General features: G+C 44.7%; 1 protein-coding gene across 2 annotated transcripts in view; it reads left to right on the top strand.

The window, feature by feature from the left end:
• The window catches only part of GALNT16 (polypeptide N-acetylgalactosaminyltransferase 16), a 74,918-nt gene extending 64,368 nt beyond the window's left edge, over positions 1 to 10,550 (top strand). The window contains exons 14-16 of one of the 2 annotated variants that reach the window (XM_039552514.1): positions 179 to 295; positions 6,783 to 6,922; positions 9,344 to 10,550. In XM_039552514.1, coding sequence (XP_039408448.1) covers positions 179 to 295; positions 6,783 to 6,920 — 255 coding nt within the window. In that variant the 3' untranslated portion in view covers positions 6,921 to 6,922; positions 9,344 to 10,550. Of the gene's footprint in view, positions 1 to 178; positions 296 to 6,782 lie in introns of both variants that reach the window. The other variant, XM_039552513.1, reaches the window with a different exon arrangement.
• The last annotated feature ends 10,757 nt before the right edge of the window (positions 10,551 to 21,307 follow it).

The raw sequence follows: 21,307 nt of genomic DNA on the forward strand, positions 1-21,307 counted from the left end.
AGCCTGAGCACAAACTTCTGTTCAGGTGACAACTGCTGTGGTAGTCTTCCCAGGGAGCTTTTGGTAGGAAGAGAACAAAAGATAGAGGGTTTTTAAATATCTGATAGAAAAAGCTTTCTCTCCCTCATCTGATCACTGTTGGGATCCTAATGGAACCTTTCCTTTTCTTATTCCAAAGGAGTGGATATTCAGTGATCCTTTAATTAGACAGCAGGACAAGTGTCTTTCCATTACCTCCTTCTCTACTGGCTCTCAGATCACACTGGAAGCTTGCAATCAGAAAGAAGGCAGACAGGTAGGTAACAGGGCACCTGTTTCTAATGCCTTCTTTGCCACATATGAGTGTACCTACATTAGTGCAGCCAGCAGGGCAAACCAGTACTATCAAAGCACATAAAAGTCCTTTCCATCTTCTGCATCTCCCTCTCTGGTGTGTTTCATAAGCTTGGATGAATGAGAGAGCGCGTGACCAAACAGGAAGCGCAGTGTGTGGGTGTCTGCTCTGCCTGGGCCCTTGGCAGCGGGGTTGGCTCCAGCTCAGTAGCACCCAGACCTTGCTTCTTGGATAAGTTTATGTGCAGCCAGATTGGTGCATGGATGGAGCACAGCACCAAAGAGAGGTAGGTAAGGCAACTGCTTTGAGATACCTGAGGGAAGGGTGGTGTGTGCTATCATTTGGTTTTTTATTTAGAAGTGAGAGAACTGTGTTCTTTGTGCTGTTCTTTGGACACATGAGCAGACCTTTAAAACTGAGTGTGCACAACTCAGTTAAGAAATACTGACTGACATGAAGCACCATATGTGCCACCTGAACTGCTCCCTATAGGCAAAATACACAGCAGCAATGTTCCCAACAAAATGCAGGTCTTTGACTTATGCTGTTTCCAAGATGTACATCCCTGATCTGTCAGGACAAATCAATCATTTTGCCTTACAGCACTAGGTAAGGGATGGCCTCTGCAATGGTTGGGGTGCCCTCAATAGAGATGTGATGTGCTTTTTTATCAGAACTGGGCAAAGCACAGAAAGGAACAACGCAACACTGGCAGACAGCAGATTGGACTTGTTTCATTCCTAGTTCCCATGCTTCCCTCTACACCAAGAGGAAACAAACTTTCTGTCATCTAAGGCTGTGCTGACTCTGTACTTTCTGACACGTCTGTTTTGATAGCCCAAAGGTAGATGGCTCAGCCTTAACCAGTTCTCAGCAGCATCTTCTTTTGTCAGTACTTTTTAATGCTGTCTGAATCCTTGAAGTTAGTTCTTCCTGAAAGAAAGCACTGAAATCCAGTCCTGGCCATTTATGGAAAACCTGTATAGACTTTCCTCTGGAGGATTGCTTAATGCAGAAATGCCTTGAAGAGTTGTCACCATGAATACGCTGGGAAAACTCTGAGTTTGGATTAGTCTGCAAGGGTATCCCAGGTGGGCTGTGCTTGCCTGCTCCTTTTTCTTGCTGGCAGTCACTCACCCCCTTGCTGTGTAATTAGGTCACTTAGCTTCTTCTTATGTGCCTTGCAGTATTTTCCTCGCTGGCAGCAGAGAGGACTCTAGCAGCTGCCAAAATCAGCTGTCTTTCCCTGCTTCCCTTGTCACAGAAGGACAGGGTCCCTCAAGGAGGGTGGAGTCCAAGCTATATCAGAAGCCAGAAGCCACAGTAATACAAGCAGGCTTATTCTGCTGCTGGAATAGGATTTATTGAGTCTTGATGTGTTGATTATATACAGGCTCATTATGAAGACATACACACACTTAAGGGTGTGAGCTGTTGTTTTCCATTACCTTATGTGAGCAAACTGCACTTACATCAAGGACTTGACCTAGCAGATGATTTAACTAACTGACTCTAAGCAAGGATTTTGTTTAAGCATTTCAAATAATTAGAGGCTGATTTGAATTGCAGCTGCCATTCCAAACTGCCTTGCAGCTGAAGGGACAAGGTGGGGTGAAGTGGGAGAAATGCATTTGAATTTTTAATGTAATTTGGGTTGAAATGCTCTGAAATGTTGGGATCTTTTTTGTAGTCCCAAACTCCCATTTCAGATTTCTACTTGTAAAGCCAATTCTACTTGCAATGCTCAAGTTTGTTGTGTTTCTGGGGAATGTTGTTATGGTTCTTTCCTTCCATAAACACAACAGTAATTGTTGTTAATACTGACATTAGATTTTAATTAGCTAGAAGTCAGTCATCGTGTAAACTATTCCATTCTCTCTCCTCCTGATATTTGAGAGGTTGATTTCCAAGAAAGAGCAAAGCTGCAGGGAACAAATTCTCTCAGTTGCCCTACAACTTGCCTGTCTCCCCATGGACACTCACAGCCCGAAGTGCAAGTGCTGGGGGAGAGCAGTGCTTCCAAACTGTGCATGAGTATGTCCACTTCTCAGATCAAGTGGGCTACTCAGAAAATCAGAGGAGCTCGATGGAGGGTGGAGGGAGGGGAGCTGAGCTACTTTGGAGAGCTGGAAGTGACAAGCCAGAGCCCTGAGTATGTGGTCTGAGTGTGGAGGAGGGGAGCCTGGCCAACATGCATTGCACACATCACACGTACAATATCCTAGGAGGAGATGGCAGCATAATAAAAGTCCGGCTTTGAACATCTTTCCTGTCACTGTCATCAGAAATCTGTGGTGAAAGATGTTTGGGTTTTTCTGGATCTAGATTTCATGTCTGTGTCTGAGTCATGAAAAGCAACATTTCTGACAAAAGACTCTACATGTGATAGCTTTGGTTTTTAGTGTCCCGGGGTTAGATCATTATGACAGCACCACACAGCTCCTAAAGTTGGTTTCTGCTTTCAAACATACTGAAGCTGTGCCCATGCTACACAGCTGTTCTGCATTAAGCATGTCCCAAGGACAGATAATTTTATTGTTAATTTTGAGTGCTAACAACAGCCCATCTAACATATAGATAATACTCTAGCAGAGGCTTTAGACTATTACGAGTTGTGTCTAGAGTATTACCTCAAAATAAGTCTAGAATTTTGCAGGCAGGATGATACAAAACAATAGTCACACTTTAGATGATTTTTAGTGCTGTCAGACTCCCTTGGGTTCAAAGAAACCAGAAATGAAATCTATTTGGCAACATGATCCTGTTGATCATTCAACAGCAACAGCTGGCACTGCTAGCAGAGGACCAGCCAAAAGCTATTCTGCATAATCAGAACTAGATTTCAAACCAGATGGATGTTATCCATAATGTTATTTGGAGAATAGCATTTTTAGTTGAATGCGCAATACATTATTGCCTTCAGCTTTGTTTTTGGCTCTGACTGACAGTAGGAGTGGTGTTTTAATTTGTATTATAGCGAGGACAAATAGAAGGCAAAGTGAGAGTCAGACACTAAAACAAGAGAATGAAAATGAGAAGCATTGGCACAGTATTTCCCAACAGAACAAGAAATGCTGAGAAATCCTATTAAACAGTTATATTTCATTAAAATGTTCTGAAGGAATGAGACCTCAGCGTGAAAATAAGGACACTGAGTTTTCTTGTGAGACTATGTTTGAAATTCTGTGTCCCTTTGTATGCCATTGGGAAATTTTTCCCACTTTACTTCTCAGTATATTACCTGAAGATGAATGCAATTTTATATAGAGTATCCAAAAAGAAAAGGAGTGAAAGCCTGTCTATTTTGAAAGCACCTAACTCAGCATCTTCATGATAATAAGTAGGTAACACAATACTGGCAATATGCCATACCTTGAAAGTAGTTTTCAGGAGGCAAGAGTTTCTCTCAGTTGTGATTTAGTTTTAGAAATTTAAGTGCTCAAAGGAAGGCAGTACTTGGTGGATGCTGGTGTGAGCTTTTCCATCCTCTGTCTCTGCTCATATATTTAAAATTTAGTCTTCAAGACCAGCTTCAGGCTTCCCATGGCACTGCAAATACACTCAATTACAACTTACAGTCTCCTTGGCTACTCCAGTTATCAGCTCTCCGTACATTTCTGTTTGAAGTATCTCTGTCCTCATGAACAAAATTTGCCTTTCTCAGCTATGCCTCCTGAGCTTGGCTGATTCCACTGTTCCACAGTTAGGGTTTTGAGAGAAGCCCTGGACTGCCTGGATTACTGGGGGTTAAAAGAAAACTTTTGATTACCCTGAAAAATTAGACTAGTGTAAACAATTTCAGCTCTTGTATATGTTGGATAGAAGAGTACTGGCTTTTTCTGACTTTTCTCTTAGTAACTGCACATGGACTGCTTCTATCCAGCCACTTAAAAGTATTTTGAAATTATAGATAAAAAAAGAGGGAGAGAGAGATTTCCAAAAAAGTGGGGGAAATTTTGGGTTGACACTGGGAAAGAGGATCAAAACACAACATTTCAAAGAAAATATGGATTCTTTTTTTTCCTTCCTCCATCTTCACTCCAAACCTACTCTGACCAGTAAACTGTATTATCTCCATCTGCACAAGAAAGGGAGACCAAAGAGGATTTTCAAGCCAACATTTTTCAGATTGTGCAATGCCTGTATCTTCCAAAAGCTTTCCTTCCAAGTACAGGCCAGTCGTAATGTCTGGGTGCAGGAGAAGAGAGGACTCCCTGTAACGTGCACATGACATGCTGGGCTTTCCAGTGGTGTGACTCACTGAGAAGCTGATTGATTTTGTTAGCAGCAGTAAATGTCCTGCTGTGCCTGTTGCTGCAGACTCCCTACTGTCATCACAGTGGGTACCTGCTCAGCATGTACAGGTGCCACAGTAGCAGGTCTCTCATCTGAAGGAATAACATGAGCAAGCCTCCAGTGGTGCTAGTTTTCTCATGAACAGCGAGGGGGAAGAAGAAAATCAATGTCTCTTGGTAATTGCCTTGTCCTCCATCTGAAATCTCATAACAGCATCTTCTTTTACAGCAGGGTCTTTTGGTGAGCTGTGGGGTGCGTGGGAGAGGCAGCCAGCAGGCCTCCTCTAGCACATGCACAGGGGGATGTGGAGACTGGAAATTCACAAATACAGAGAGGTAGTGGGAAAGTGGAGGGCAAGGAGGAAGGTGGGCTTTGGAGAAGGTCAAAAGGCTCCTCACTGGGGTGTCTATGACACTGGAGATGCTGGTGGGGAGGCTGTCATGCAGCAATGGCACCAGCTAGGCACAGAGCACGGCTTGCCAGGGGAGAAGGCCCCCTCCTTTACACTCCATCATTACAGCTGCTGCTTTATGGTACTAACTCTTCCTCAGCTCTTTGTAGGGAGGCTTCTGCCAGATGGGAGCCAGATGGTTCTGGGACCTGTGTAGGCAGTGGGTTGCAGCAACTGGGGAGGGCATTGTAGTGCAAAGTCTACATTGTATCTCCCTGTCCATCATCACTGCGTTCCTCTGCCCCCTTCTCTGTTAAAATCAGCTTCTTCCTGCTGCACAAACAGCTCTCCTTTAGCGGTATCCTGTCAAACAGGGCTAGCAGTACTGCAAATTGGTGCTGCCTCTGGTATTTAGACTTGAAGAAATAGATGATACAGGAGCAACAGGTTACTCTGGGCTTTGCAACTGCCCTGCCCTCCAAGAAACATAACAGCTGCCAGCAATATGTGAACATAACTGAATATCTTAAACCACACAGCATGTGGCAGTCTTTTTGCTGTGCTACCCAAGAATTAAAATGTTTGTAGGTTTTGACATTGCCCAGATATTGCAGGAAATGTTTAAATTCCCTTTGCTTATCTTTTCTGCAATACCCTTGAGGTCCATCAGTGTTGTCAAACACTTTCTTCATCAGTCTCATGGGTTAGCCAAAACATCCTCATAATATTTCTAAGCTGTTTACTGACTGAGCACCCAGACCACAATTCTAACTGGGTCATCTGTGCAACTGAAAAGAATGAAGGGACAACCCCTGGAGCCTGGACCCCTCGATCTTCTCAACCTGTTGAGCTCAGCTGTGCCCCACTTAAGGTGAATGGCAGTACCTCATGTGAGAGATCCCAAATCCACAGACTCATTTCTACTTTTTTCTCTTCATTATCAGCCACAGTGTTCCCAGGTTTTTTTTCCAGCAGGGATGGAAAGTACAGCCCTTTCCCAGTAGAATTTTCAGTTCAAGGTTAGGACATATTTTTGTTTCCTGGTAAGTAGCACAACCAAAGTGGACCTTCAGGAAAGGGTTGTATATGGGACTTTTTGAATGTGATGAAAGAAGAGATGAGGGGACAATGGAAGAGAGAGAGATCCAGTCAAACAGTAGGAAGTATGATTTTTTGCTTTCTGTGGACAGGCTGCTTTCTGTGTTGGGAGACCTTTCAGTGCTTTGCTTTGCTTTCCATGGATTGGAAGGCAACCATAGGAGGGTTTCAAGTTTTGGCAGGTATCTGGATGCCCAGGACAGAGAATGGCAAGGAAACCATGACTATAATACACTTTGAAAATGCCACTACTTGCTCATTTTTGTATTGATAGAATCACACAATCATAGAATATGCTGAGTTGGAAGAAACCCATCCAGATCATTGAGTCCAGTTCCTGGCCCTTCACACGACACCCAAGAGTCACATCATGGGCCTGAGAGCATTGTCCAAACGCTTCTTGAATTCAGACAAGGCTTGGTGCTGTGACCACTAGTGCCGTTTGCCTTCTAGATGCTTCTGAGTCTGCAGCCCTGTAACTCAGCTAAACCCTAACCCTACCTAACTGCAGGTATCGTTAGTACAGGCAACCAGTGATTTAGAGATGCTGCCCATACCCAGATTTTCATTCTCCCCAGTTGCTGGAATTTATTACCCTCAACTTGAAGTCACCGTTCTCTAGGGGAATGGAAGTAACATCATGTTTTTTCTGTCTTCTCACAGAAGTGGAAGATGAAAGGCAGTTTCATTCAACACTTTGTCAGCGGTCTCTGCCTGGAAAACCAGACTGGAAGAGTGGTGACCAACCCCTGTCAAGCAGGTGTACCTGGCCAACAGTGGGAGCTGCTACAAGCAACATGATGGTAGCAGAGATCTCCTTGCTTCTTTGTGCATGAGACTTTGGAAACAGAGGGGGATCAGGAAGGGAGGAATGGTTTTGTATGTCTGACCCTAAATGTTTTCACTGTGCCCATCAATAAGCCACCATTTCAGCTGAGCACTTGATGTTTTTGAGCTTTTCAGATAAGAAGCTGGGGAAGAGAGGGATCAGGACAGTTGTCGAAATCTTCCTATCTATTAAGTCCTGCTTTGTAGCTGATGCCTGTGCACAGCTGCACCTAGGGATGGAGAAGGACCTAGCCCAATACTTGGAGTGACCCGAAGTACCTTGCAGCTCTCCCCATCCTTTCCTTTCTCTGCATCCAGAGCTCACGACCTTCAGTCCAGCAGCTTTAGGCTATGCTTGTACAAACATTGGTAGCTCTTTGTCTTCCCTGGCTTTTTGCTCTAACATTGTGCATCATTTATGCATATGTCTCTCAGTGAGGACTGGCCAGAAGAGTCATCATGATCATTGGAGAAGCTGGGAAAGAGCTAGCAGATCCTGGGGGCAAGTTTGTCACCTCTTTTTGGTGGGCCCATTCCTTCCTCTGCCCAGAGTAGCTGCCCTACAGCCAAATGTGCTGAGATTGGGCAATGCTGACAAGAGAGATTGAAAAGGGACAATCTGTTTTACAAGCTTAACCAGGGATTGTTTCAGGGACTATTCCCTGTTGAATTCTTCCTTCCAGCTTTTTTATGTGTGGAAGGCCAGCCCTGCCTCCAAGAGTGACCCAAGCCTGCAAGTTCAGGGTCCCATGTTCTGGTGGAGGCAGTCAGAGAAAGGTGCCAACACATTGGGATGTTAGGAAAGCTGGGACTGTTCTCTGGCTGCTCTTCCTGGTGCTACCAGCCACTGCCCACTGCAGCCCACACTGAAGGTTGTGCACAGAGCTGCGTGGGCAGCACACACAGACAGAGGTGCTGCACATGGCTCAGGCCTGTGGCAGGAGCCCACCCAGATCCCCACTGTGAGAGACACAGGGGGACAGCCCCTAGGTCATAGCAGACTTCTTGCTGCTGGCTGGGCAGGACCGCAGTCCTCGTGCTTGTCTCTCCAGCTCTGCATAGCCCCTGTGAATACAGCCTGGCATGACAAACCACCCACTCCCTCTGTCTAGTTGCTTTTTCACCTCTCTTTGAGAAAGACAAGGCAGAAAGGCTAGGGCTGCTCTACTTTTGACACCCCTCTCTCTTCCCGGTGAGCACCTTAGGGAGAGATTAGCTGATGAAGCTGAAACTGCCCCTGCACAAATGCTGCCACAGTGCAGGCCTGCCCTGAGAGACCTCTCCTTTGTGTTCTGGAAAAACCAAAGACACTGGTGTCTCTAGCTAGCATCCCAGTCCTGCTCCCAGTTACCAGTCAGCTCTAGCTGTGTGAGTTTTCAAACCTGCCAAGGGACTCTTACCTATTCAAGTAAATAAAGTCCCCACAACCTTACCTTCTCCTAACTAGATCTGTTAAATTTTCCTTGAGACAGATTTTGTAAAACAACTCTCTTTTCCAAGAAACTGACAGGGGAACCAGGTGGTGGGACCACCCTCATTAGGCAAACGCTTGCCTGGATCCTTTCTGATCTGGTGTAGAAGAAACAGGTTGTTCGTTTGGATTCTGAACAGCTGTTTGCTTCTGATAATGTTTGTATCTCTTTTGAATTCTTTCTCTTAGCTTGGTATTAGCCCAAACAGTTGACAAAAGAACAGATAATGTTCTTCATACATTGCATGTGCTTAGTGTGAAAACTGAACAATGGTTTTTGTTCTTGGTTTAAAAAAATTAAATCCACCATGTGGCAGGGGCTCTTTTCCTGTCTCCTGCTTCACTTTGACATCAGATCCCCACCTCAGCACTGATTAGCCAGAAGAATGACCTGCCTGCACTCTGAAAACTCACAGGGGAGTTCTTTTGATTCTTACAGAATGGTGCAGCTGTTCTTCTGTGTGGAAATGAGGGCACTGACTCTGCAGTGGTTTCTCTTTCCCCTTATAGACATGCTTTGGGCTGGAACCACTGAGGTCAGGAGAGGGCAGAGAAGGAAGGAAAATAGCCTAGGAATGGAAAGAGAGTGGGCCAGACAGACCCATTGAGGGGAGAAATGCCATCCTATTAGCTACTGCATTTTTAAACAAGAATATACAGGAGATGGTCCTTCCAGAGTAGCATCATTATGCAGTAGGAGACAGGAGCAGTCAAGTTCTTACCTACCTGGCTTGAAAAACGTTGATGCAAAGACAGATGAAGGGCCACTGAGCAGGTACTGTTCGTAAGCTCTGTAAACAATGAAGTGTGAGAGGATTACATATTTTCATCAAAACGCAGTCTAAGTGGACCATCTGACCTCCACCCATTTCACTCTCCAGCAATTCATGGGCTGCAGCTAACAGCATGTTCACTCCCCTACCAGGTACTGCCTCCTTCCTCCCTGCTCCCACTCTGTGTGTGCAGCTTTCTTGCAGTTCCTTCTTCATAACCACTCTGGGACCAGGACCCAGCTCCTCTACAAACAATGCTCCTGACTGCTGCAGACCACAGAAGCCCTGCTTGTATACAGTCTCCAAGCTCTGGGCCAGCCCTGGTTCAAAGGGCTCTTGTCAGCACAACGACTGCTGCCCTCGACTGTGTGCTTGGCTCCAGTGCTGGAGGTTGCTGACTGCTCCTGGAGCAGACATACCTGGACTAGCTGTGTTGATTTGTGCCTCTCTTCCTACTGCTCTCCTGGCAGAGTGTGAACTGGCACCCTTCTTGGGCTGTAAGCTGGGGCAGCTGAAGATTGGACACTCTCCTTCTTCAGGTGCCCTGGCCTGGGGGAGGAAATGGGCAAAGGTGGACATATGCTAGATGTCAATAACTCAAATTGCTTGTGGAGTTTGGAGTTTAATTTTTTAATTCTGCCTGGTTTTGGACATGTTCTCCTGAGGTCACCTCCAACTGCTCACTTTTCTGTCAGCTAAAGCATTGCTTTAGCTCAACAGAGATCTCCCCACACACCATCTTTTGGAAGCCATTGGTTTCCAATGTATTTTAACAGTTGCTGAAAAGGAGGTACATTACAAAAGGCTGCTGTCAAGTGTGGGCAAACTGAATTTCTCATAATAAACGAAGTCTTGTTCAAATTCATTATTAGCATAGTCTCCATTTCCCTTGCATTGAAGGGAAGGAAGAACAATATTATCTCTGCTTTCTTCCCCAAGGTCCATGCAGTGCCATGTTTTGTAACAGGTGTCTCCTAGGATTTTTCAAGCAAACTGACTATTTTTAACAGTCAGAACAAGCAGCTGCTCACCCTTGTTTTCCTGTTTACTTAATAGTCTAGCCCCCTAGACTGTCAAGATGGAGCATTTGCATTGGTAATACCTTTAAAGAAAGCTGTTATTGTTTCAGAGCATCCAATGTAATTTCCTGTGCTGTGAACCAATGGGGGTTTATTTAAGAGGAGCTGAATCTACTGTTGTACAGAAATAGATTTCAAAAGGTTTATTTTTCCCACTCACTTGTAAGTTGCACTTTGCCAGATGTAATTTATGTGGAACCCAGTTTAGTTTTCCTTTTTCTTCAAAAAAGCATGTGCCAGAATCTGTTTAATGCCTGGAATAAAATCCATTTTGAAGTAAGTGTTTCAGCCTGTTCTTATTCCCCTTTGCTTCCTCTGCTGAAAAAGAGCATCCTTTCTTGCCAGTCCCCTCCTCTGTCTCTCACTGGGTTTGTTCCCTACATATACATACCCCAGTTCTTTGCATGGGTTCATGGGCTGCCTCAGGAGGGATACTGCTGGAGCTGGCAGAGATGCTTCTAGGAAACAATGGTGTACCAGTTGAAAAGGACTGAAAAAGTCCTTCTCAGCTGGATAGGGAGACAAGTATAATTCCTGGCAATTAATGGGCTGACTTAAGTGCTGAAAGAAATAGCTGGGGTTGTGGGGAATTAATTCTTCCTGTTACTCCTCCCTTGATATTTTCCTTAAGCTAGCAGCCTGCCTATTTTTTACATAAGCCTCCCAAAGACTTTTCTTCTGCTTCTGGCTTGAGGGCAAAGAAGCATCACAACCCACAGATGTCTCCTAGCATGTGCATCTCTGAGCTTCAAATATTGTAACTCCCCGAGGAGGCTGGTAAGATTTTCTAACCTCATATTATTTAAAACAATAAGGGAAAAAGAGAGAAAGAAAAGGGGGGGGGGGGGTAAGAAAAAAGAAAGCCCAGCCAGCAGTGTCGATGTGGAGACTTTGCGTTTAAAATCAAGGATTAACAGCCTGCCAGCTCACCTCGCAGAGGCTTTTTCAAACGAGGGTCAGCTGGGTCTGCCTCTACAGAAAGCAGCTGTGCCAGAGCTTCTGTCTAGGGAAGGAGGGTGAAGGTGTGCTGGAAGTCAGCTGGTGTGGGGGGAAACCAATGCTTATCCATGCTGCCTGATGTTTGAGTGGTGCGGGAACTCAATAAAAAGGAGAAGAATTGGGGCTTTCTCTCTTAGTGCTGCTCTTGTAGCAAGACACAGTTGGGCTTTGTCCTTGGAGCCCTGCCATACACACCCTGAGTGATGACCACCAAAGTGCCCTAAAAACCAGGAGGTTCTCAAGCTCTAATGGCTGGGAAGATTTTATTAGTCCTGCCTAGGAAAATGATAGGGTTCTAATCTTCTGAAGAGCCAGACTGGGGGGGTTGGGAGGGAAGGAGAAATGGGTGAGGGATGGGTTATCCTCTGAGGAGGATAGGATCAGACATGCAGCAGTCTGACACATACATAAGGTAGAGAAGAGTTTGGAGTAGAAACAGGTGCCTCCAAAGGGACTAGAACCTAGTGTGGGAAAAATTATAGGGGAGTAATTTCTCTGCTGGAGGCTGAAAACATAGAAACACCATGTCCACAGCAGTCATACAGCTGGGTCAAATTCAGTAGATGCTTTATCTAAAAAGGAAAATCAAGTGTTATTTGGATTTGTTGTTTGCTTGTTTGTTGGGTTTTTTTAAATACTCAAATACTTTATTTGAGAACTCACAAAACAGATTATTTTCTTAGAAATAGAGGTATTCTCCAGGCTACATTCAGTAACAAATCTAGGTGCTAAGGGACCATCTTTTTCTTCAGTTTGTTAAAAGGGATTTGCTTGATACAGAGACCTTATAGGGATGTCTCTTAATTCTCAAGATCCTCTGCTGTTGTGCTGCAGGGTGTGTGGAAGGGGATATCTCTCGCCCTCTAATTGGACTTCTTCAGCACTTTAGAAGTACATTCTAAGTTCAGAAGCATCTGGAAACCTGACTGCTGCTCTTCCTTTGGGCAAGCATCCTAACATACTCCCTGCATCCTTTCTCTTTTGGTCTCTACTACTTGGTGAGTGTTCAGACGGAGCCAAAGAGCTCCTGTGTCCCTCCCTTTTAGGAGGCCTAAGATTCATTCCTTCATCATGGCTTGTGAGAACTCTAAACAGAGCCAGAGAAGCCCTGGAGAACTGCAAATATTGAAATTAGATGTTTACATCTACCTGAAAGAAAACTTGTTTTCAGTGTGTTTGTTTTGCTGCTATAGTAGCAAAAAATTAGCAGTACAGTGCCCTGTGAAAATAAACAGGATATTTGCAGCATGCTGGGCTTCTGGCTCTGCTTCTGCAGTGGAGAACTCTGTGCCCATGTGTGGACAGGAGGCATTGCCCTTCCATCGCTCTCCCAGCTGGGGTGCAAGGTAGCAGCCGTCCCCATTTCTAGGCTTTGTTTCTGTAAGGCGTTTTGCAAACAGCTGTGGTACAGTCCAGAGCTGTGTTAAAAAATATTTCTTTACTGTGGCATGTTGCAAAGGAGCCACTGGGACAGGGACTCCTGGGGACAGGAGGGAAGTGAACAACCTTTTACTTTTTTGACTGATCTACATCTGTTTGAGAAATGGTGCTTAAATCTCACCAGTGACTGACCAGTCACTAAAATCAGGCCAGAATGAGGTAGTATTTCTTTGCTGAAAATGACACTGGTAAGTGTTCAGGCTTGCCTTTTTTTGATACATCCCATCTGAATGGAAATAGCAGCTTCTGACTTATTGATGAAACTTGTGCTTTACAAATCTGAGTCATTAAAATAAATTCTGCTTCATCTGTACTGCATGGTGGGAAAAAAAAGAACAAGAGAAAAGATAACAAAATAATCCACTTGGGACAAAAATGTGTTTTTAATGTGATTTTGGTGGAAACCAGCTTCTCTCTCTTTGATTTCCATGGAAACTAGTGCAGCTTACCATTGCCTGCAGCAGGGCTGAGCTTGGCAGTAGCAACAGCAGTGGTGCTCTGGGTGATGAGCTGGCCAGTGCCTGGGGGAGGCACAAATTCATGAGCATAAAGTGAACAAAATGGGTTCACTGACCCAAAAGGCCACCCGTGAATCCCTCTGCACCTCCAGATCTGTCTACTTTCTTTTCCCAATGGCTCTTCCTCCTGAATTTCGTGTTCAAGAGTGCAAGGCTGCTTTACCCTTCCCCATCTCGGTCTCAACTGATGGGTGGATCTCAATATGCCCTTCTCAAGCAGCCTGAGCTCCTTGTAAGCACGGTAGCTGTTGCCTGCCGAGGTGATTGTGAGCTCTCCCAGGCTTCATCTCAGCTCTTGAGGTCCCTTTTCCCCTCTTGCACTGGCATTTCATGTTACTGCCCCTTGGGACTGCCATGGGGTCTCCTGGTGGTTGTTTAGTTCTAACCTGTACACATGCTGTTGTCTCCTGTTGGCTTCCCTTCAGCAGCTGGGTGACCAGAGCTGGCCCTGCAGTATAGCTGTATTTTGGAAGTGCCCACAACAGTTTCAAAGTGGGACAGCTGCATACAAAGTATGCAGAACAGTTTATTTGAAGAGATGACATATTTTATGGTTCAGAGTTTGTGTGAATTTCTTTACCCACCAAAACAGCTTGTTTCCCAGTCCTCCCAACATATAATGAGGGCAAACGAGAAATCGTGTCAATGCTGGTATGTTTTGAAGGGGATGGCTTGAGTCTCACCCTTGCTGAAGAGATGCAGTGTTGTTCCCACTGCTGTGGCAAGCAGAAAAGCAGTGGAAGGGGAAGTGCTGAAATAGGTATGAGGACGCTCAAATGTGGCTATAGTTTCCATCGTAGGGAAAATGGGAAGAAGCTTGATGGGTGCCTTTCAGCCCAATTAGTAGTAGAGCAACAGGTTGAAGAAGAAAGAGATGTCAAAGGAGTAGGACTCTTCCTGCAATGGCTGGGGGTGTTTCTAGGACAAGACTGTTGGGTCAGGCTCTGAGGACAACACAGACCTGTCTCTTGTTTCTAGTGTCAGCTGCCTCCAGGCCTTCTGCAAGCTGTCCCATTTCCATTTCAGGAGACAGCTTGGCCTGTGCCAGCCAGCCAGGACTTGGAAGAACATGCTCAGACTGTGACTTTCTGAAGGGATGTTACGCTGCTAGCAGCAGGGTGTGCTGGTGTGAGGGTGTCTATATCTCAGGCTGCAGCAGAAAGTGGGGCACTGGGGTGAGCTGAGGCTGATGTCTCAGCCTAGTCTTGCATCCACCTGCTTCTCTCCTTGCTGTCTCTGAACATTGTTTCTTGAGTCTTGTTTCTCTGGATTTCAGTGAGGATCGGACAGTCCAAGGCTGGCCAGGACTGAACTAGATCTTTTCCACCCCTCATCTCAGTGATTCCTTCCCTTTTAAAATAAACTCAAGAGCCTTCAGTACTGCAGCTGGAAGTTCAGTGGGGAGAACATAAATAGGGACACTTAATTCTGAGTTTTGCCTCGTCTTACCAGGGACAGAGCAAAAGGAATGTGTTCTGCTGTCAGCCGTGATCCCCAGTGGCTGCAAACCAGTCACATCATCCCAACACAGCAACATGAAGTGAACTTGAATTCGGCCATCTAGGAAAATAGGACCCGTTTTTGTTATTGCTGTTTCCTAATAAAGCCTCTCCTGTGAGTCATTTAGTTCTTTGTTGACTTGTTTCCTTTCTTGATCAGTGTCTGAGTTCTCTGTGCTTGTGGTGCAGCGTGAAAAAAGGAAGCCCTCCCTCAGGCACCAGGCTCAGCACTTACTTGCACAGCAGCTGGCACTGCTGGGAGCTCAGGCTGGGCTGTACAAGCTGCTGGGGCCACCGTGCTGCTGTTGGGGCATTTTGCCTGTCCTAATCCCTTTGCTGTGCCCACTACAGCAGTGACCACCCTGCAGCTGGTATGTGCACCTACACCTATGGCCTTGCCTGCCCAAGGATGAAATTCTTGCTCTATTTAGTCCTTGTGTGTTCTGCTATCACCTTCACTTACATCTGATTTCCTCCTTTCAGGTCTTTAAGCAGATTTTATGGGTGAGGAGACTGAACAGAGAAACATTCTTCTTAGCAGAAACTGACATTGGGCTTTCTCCTCACGGCTGCATTTTTCTCATTTTGCAGAGTTGTGTGGATGTTATTCATTAGAGCATGCACTTGTGAGATTTGGGAAACAGACTTGGTCTGAATTGTTCCTGCTTGAACTAAATTTCTGTTTGTGAATTTTAACATTATTGACTTCAAGAATTGTGAATGGCTGAGAGAATGCTGCTGGGCAGTCACTTGGCTTTGTGGCAGAAGCAGCAATAAAGAGCTGGACAAAGGCAGGTGTGAGATTGAGAGCTAGAAGGCAGATTGGTGGTTATCCTGCTTGGTATTTCTTCAGCAGCAGACACAGGGAAACTGGTAATATAAATCTCGAAGGGCCTACTAGGAAAGAGAAATACAGCTAATGCTTGAATAGGCTCTGCCTTCTGTACTGGCCATGAGCAGGGAATGCTCTCTACAGATCCTCCCTCAGTGTCCAGCATCAGTTCCCTTCTGAAAAACCCTACCTATCTCAAGTTGTTAATCTGCAATATTGCTTAATACACTGATACTTCTGCCCATTAAGAACATCTTAGTACAGCTGTAGATAAAGGCTTGACTATGCTGGCTTGTCACCTGGACTGCCTCTGCTGCTCAGCATGCTGCACAGCGGGGAGCATGCCAGTGGTGTTTCAGTGACTCAGACGTGGAGGGATCTATTTCAGGCAGAAGTCATTTTCTTCAGGCCATTTCTCAGATTTTTGAGGAAAAGTAGCAAATTGCAGTAGAGACTTGTTCTCTACTACAGGAATTGCCAGGTTTGCTCAGCCTGATGTATTAGGCTTGCAGGCTGCTTTGTCCTTTTGGCCTGAGTAGTTTTAATCCATGCCCTAGACCAGGCTTACTGGCACAGGCTAGCACAGTGCAGCCTGACTGTGGGTGGAGATATTCAGCTGCCACAGGGGAGTCGGGTTCCCGGCTCTTACCTCCTGCCGTATATGGGATTTTCATGGAGCCTGTACCTCCGGGAGTTTTGTTTAGTGTAAAACACTCAGCGAGTGAGATCTGATGATATTGATGGAAATGGAGAATTAAAAATGCAACAGATGTAGCTAAGTCTAAAAGCGTACCAAGTGATCTTCTGCTTGGGGTGGAATTACAGAGTGCGAATGTTCAAGGTAGTTCTTTCACAGCTCCTCTCAAGGCTTCAGTGCAGCTTGTTCAATCTTTTGTATTTTATCTCTCTTAAACGGTTCTTTAACTGTAGGCTGCGCGCTATAACGCCGTTTAGAAGGACAACTAGTGATGTCAAAGTCCCTCTAATTACCCCAAGTTGCAGTGTCACCTCTGCTTTCTTTCTGAGGAGATGAAAGCCATGTTCAGAGACCCACTTGGTACCTGAGCGTTTTTCAAGGCAATCAACTCTTCCAAGCTCTTTTCCCCTCAAGCAATCTAAATGCTAAATAGATCTTTAAAATAATTACCATATCTAAGACGAGAAACCATTTTTCCCTGCAAACACCTGATGCTCATTAGGAACATTTAATGTGTCACACATCACCTCTGTTTACTCTAAACTTCCATGGCAGGAGTTTGTCAAGTACTGAGTTTATGCTGAAGAGTCTGAGAAAGCTTCTAGAGCACAAATCCTTTGTCCTGAGAGGGAAGAGATCTGTATTTCTTGGAAACTCTTCCATTTCTCCCCTCCCAGTTTGATTTTGATCTTATTAAAAATAAAAATAAATAGTGCCAGTGAACTACACCAGCCTGTCACCAGTGTAAGCCAGGTACCCAAATCAGAGATGAGTTTAGCCCAGAGCACCAGGGTTGTAGAAAAGTTAGCTTCTACCTGTCTTTGCAGCTTCTCTTTCCCAGGTTAGAACAGGACACAGCTGGGTCACTGGTGGCTGCCTGCAGCATCCAAGAGCCCTTGGCAGGACCAGCAGCTGCCAGCACAGCTGGAGCCCCATTTGTCCAGGGACATCGGTAGCATATGCTGAACTATGAATCCCCCAGGGCTGCCACAAGGCTTGTGCAGTGGCTTTCCCAGCCTGAGCAGAGAGTCCTGCTAGGGGAAATCCATAGGAGGGGGCTGCTCACTGTACCTCATATGGCTGTCAGGAACCACTCCCACCCTTGTACCAATGCAATATATCAGAGAAGGAACAGACTCTTTGGGAACCCAGGGTTTCTCAACCTTGCAGCTGTTCTTAGCTCTGCCTGCTAAAGCTGTTCCACTTTGGACTTCTCATGATAGTAAAGCTTGATTTGAACAAAGGGTGTATAATTCTAACCCAGTGGTTGAAGAGCTTTCAGTCTCTAGAGCAAGACCTGAAGCCCGAGATCGCTTCAGGAATTAATTTGCATTTTTATGCAGCAACTATTTAATTTCAAGCTCATAAACAGTGCCTGAAATGCAAGACCTTCCTGTAAATACTCCAGCTGCTACTAGAAAATGATAATTACTTTCCCTCTGGTGCAGGTCATCCTCAGATATTCCATACCAAGGATTTTCAAAGAGCCTCATTATAAGACATTCAGTGTTTTGTCCTCTAATCCCTCTTGCCAGCCCCAGACAAGCCTATACGGCTTGGTTAAATAGAAAAAGCTGTGACTCTTGTCTTTCATTTATTTGCAATGGCTGTGTTTGGAGAAGCTTATCAAATCAAGCAATATGGAGGAACACTTTGTTTCTGGGTTCCCTTAGCACTTACTCATGCAGGTGGTCTAAACACAGCTGAGACTAGAGTGCTTCTGTGTGGGTGTTGAAGCGGATCCTGAATTGTGAAGGCTGAAATGTGCATATCTGAGGTGTATCCAGCTTTGGACAACAACTGAACAGAGACTTTTATAATTCCAAAAATCTAATGATCCAAACGATTCAAATCCCACCTACACCCTTTGGACATGGGTTTCTGGACACCATACATCATCTGGGGTACAGCCTGGAAAACAGCCTGAAATCATCTGACTTCGAGTAGTGTTTTGGCTAGGATGCCACACATCCCTCTTCATGCACACTTCTTAAACTTCTTATTCAAATGTCTCATTTGAATAATGTGTGCTTCATTACCACAGGGGTTCTTATCTTATAATATACTGCAAACAAGGCTGACGGTCTTGAGTGAGGGGAGTTCTCAGGACCCTTTCATGGGTGTGCTGTGCATGGTAATGCTGTCATCTGTGAACTCAGAGCCTCCAGACACCATGTTCATTAGTGAAAAGGATGATAAAATCTCAGAGGGTTTTTTTGGTGTTGCTCAGAGGAGAAGCAACACTGCTGTAGAAATTCCCTCTGAGTTAGTAATACAACCTGATTTAGAGGACTGTGAACATGTGTGAGAAGGGTTATTTGGAGGCTCTCCCTCATACCCCAGGGTCCCCACCAGCTGATCTGTTCAATCACATCTTAATCTGACCATAATCCTAGCAAGCAAGTGAAAGAGAACTAGCAGGAAAGGCCGAGTGCCTGCAGCAGTGATGAGTGACCAGGCAGATCCTGAAAGCTGTAAAAGGTTTTAAGGAGATCAATACTCCCTGTGCACTCATTTCTAATTGGGCTTTATTGCAGGTCTCTGATTCATGTAGTTCATTAAATGGACTCAGATGGAGTTTCTATAACTAAGTTTATACTCCTAGGGCATGGGATCAAAATAACAGCAGCAAGCAATTGCCAAGGCCTCAGAACTCATCTGGAGTAAAGTAATTGCAAGAGTGCTGAAGCATTAGACTTCAAAGAAATGCGGATGTGGCTAAATCAGTATTATTAATTACATTTAAGTTTACAAAAAAAAGTTATCTGCCATGTTAAGGGTTACTTTAAAAACCACCCAGTGCCATGAAGTACATATTTCAACTAATTTTTTGCACCACTTGCGTTCTGGGCAACTATTTTCTGAGTTTCCATGAAGCCCATGAGTAAACAGCTCCTAAACAGTATCAGTTAGAGTTACATTGTCTCCAGTTCTCTCATTCTCAGGACACCATGCCCAAAACATCAAATTTGTGGAAACAACGAGGAAAATATGTGGAAAATACATGGAAAACCCCACTATTTTTCTACCTTAGGTCTGCAAATACCCTTTCATCTTCCCTGCAAAATATCTGTGGGAGATGTTTGCCAAGTAAACAAAAAAGTCCAAGAAAACCCCCCAACAGTAGAGTTCCTCTGTGTATCTGATTAGATACAAGTGCCACAAAGCCCATTAGCCAGTTTCTGTCAATGACCTACACCGAGTGTCTAGGGAAAAGTGCAAGAACAGGGGATGGCACGGTGGTCCTCTCCCAAAACACTCTCAGGGCCCTCAGTTACTTCTGATGCACTGACTCCCTGAGCCAGGGCTGTCATCTGTGCATTTAACAGCCACCATGGATTTCTCTTTATAAGGTTTATCTAAGTAAATAGGAAGAGGGCGTTTCCATTCTCTGAGGATCCTCTGCATTCACTAATTAGCACTACTTCCAGCTAGTGAGGGTGAGTGTCATGTTTTTTTGTTTCGACAAAGGTAGAGCAGGAGGTATCAGTTAAGTGGATGCATGTGTGAGGAGGGAAAAGGGGGAACTGCACCGAAGCGCTCAGCATTAAGCTGCTTAGCTGGCATTGGGCTGGGACCTGCATTTTGCTCTTGGAGCTAAAGGAGAGTCTGGGCTAGACACACAGGTAAATTTTTCCATCTGAATTATGTGTTAAATATGTTGAGGATGGACCTCTATTCTCCCTGCAACTAGGTTGGAGTGATGTCTAACTTCTGAAGACAGTATGCCTGGAGGTAGCAATGAATTTTCTATAGAGATAGTTTAAACAGAGAAATCAGATTTATGAAGCTTAAAATGTGTTATTTGAGGTGTGTTTGGGGGCAGGTGAAGGCTGATAAAAATTCTGCTGGCTGCTATTCTCCCATAAGAGGCATGTGGACTCTAAGCGAGCTGTTTAGGTGTCCTCTACCCAAGGAGAAGGAGGTCTGAGGAGTGAGACAGGGAGTGAAGCCAGCACACTGAGTAGAGATCTGCCTAGGTTATGCAACATGCTACCAAAATGTTTAGTCCATTAATTACAAGATGGAGGGAGGTGCCTATTTTTCCTTGGACTTTTCAGAAGGGAAATACCTCCTGGAGCTATGGCTGACCTGATTTGGGTGCCTCTCTGCCAAGAAACAGAGCAACACAGTTAAATGTAGATCCTACTCTGCTTATTTCAGACAAGCTTTGAGTTCCCTGGAATATCTGAGGTGAGACCTCATTAAGATCAAATACTTGGTTATTCTTGTGTGTTTCTTTCTCAAGCTTTCTAGTTAAAGTTATTCAATTTTGTATGAATAATGAGTGCTTTTTAGAGATGATAGAGGCAAGGAATAGAGGGTGCACTGAGTGATCACTGAACAATTGTGTTGTAAACACGAAAAAACCCCATGCAATTTTAGAGGCCATTAAATGACCATTCCTGGTTAAGACTAAGGCAATATCATTACCCTAGTATGAAAGACTGGTAATCTTCATTGAGAGCTGCAGGTGCAGTTATTTCATTGAACTAGGTTCAAAGACAAACTTAGACATGGAGTCTAAGTCATAGGAAAGCATGCAGAAAACTGCTAGGATTAGCAGCAGATGACTCGGGTTTGTACAAAATTGGTAACAAAACCCTCGCTAATGCTCACCAGGCACATGCAGCATGCAAGTTTTACTTGTGTGTCATTGTAAACTCAGCACAAAGAGTTTGAATAGAACCTATGAACTGGAGCTATGCCCAAACTTCATCCAGATAAACTGTTCCCACAGACGTAGTTAGGATTACTGAAATGAGAAAACTAATTCCTAGAATCTACTGTTTTCCTGTAACAAATCAAGACAGGTTTTACTTTAATCATTTTCAGACATAGTGAGGAAGAAGCATGTATTAATGGGTGATAATAAGAGAGCTGCCTTGTACTGTGCAAAGCTGAGCATCTCCATTCACTGAGTTTCAGTGGCAGATTCATTTCCCTGCTGTTTCCATGAATGGTAGGTTGTATTTGGGCAACACTAAGTAATGTTATAGCAGACAATACACTTGGTGTAGAAAACCTGAGGGAATTGACTAGTATGACAGA

The sequence above is a fragment of the Corvus cornix genome, chromosome 5 (assembly GCF_000738735.6).
Source record: "Corvus cornix cornix isolate S_Up_H32 chromosome 5, ASM73873v5, whole genome shotgun sequence".
Lineage (NCBI taxonomy): Eukaryota > Metazoa > Chordata > Aves > Passeriformes > Corvidae > Corvus > Corvus cornix.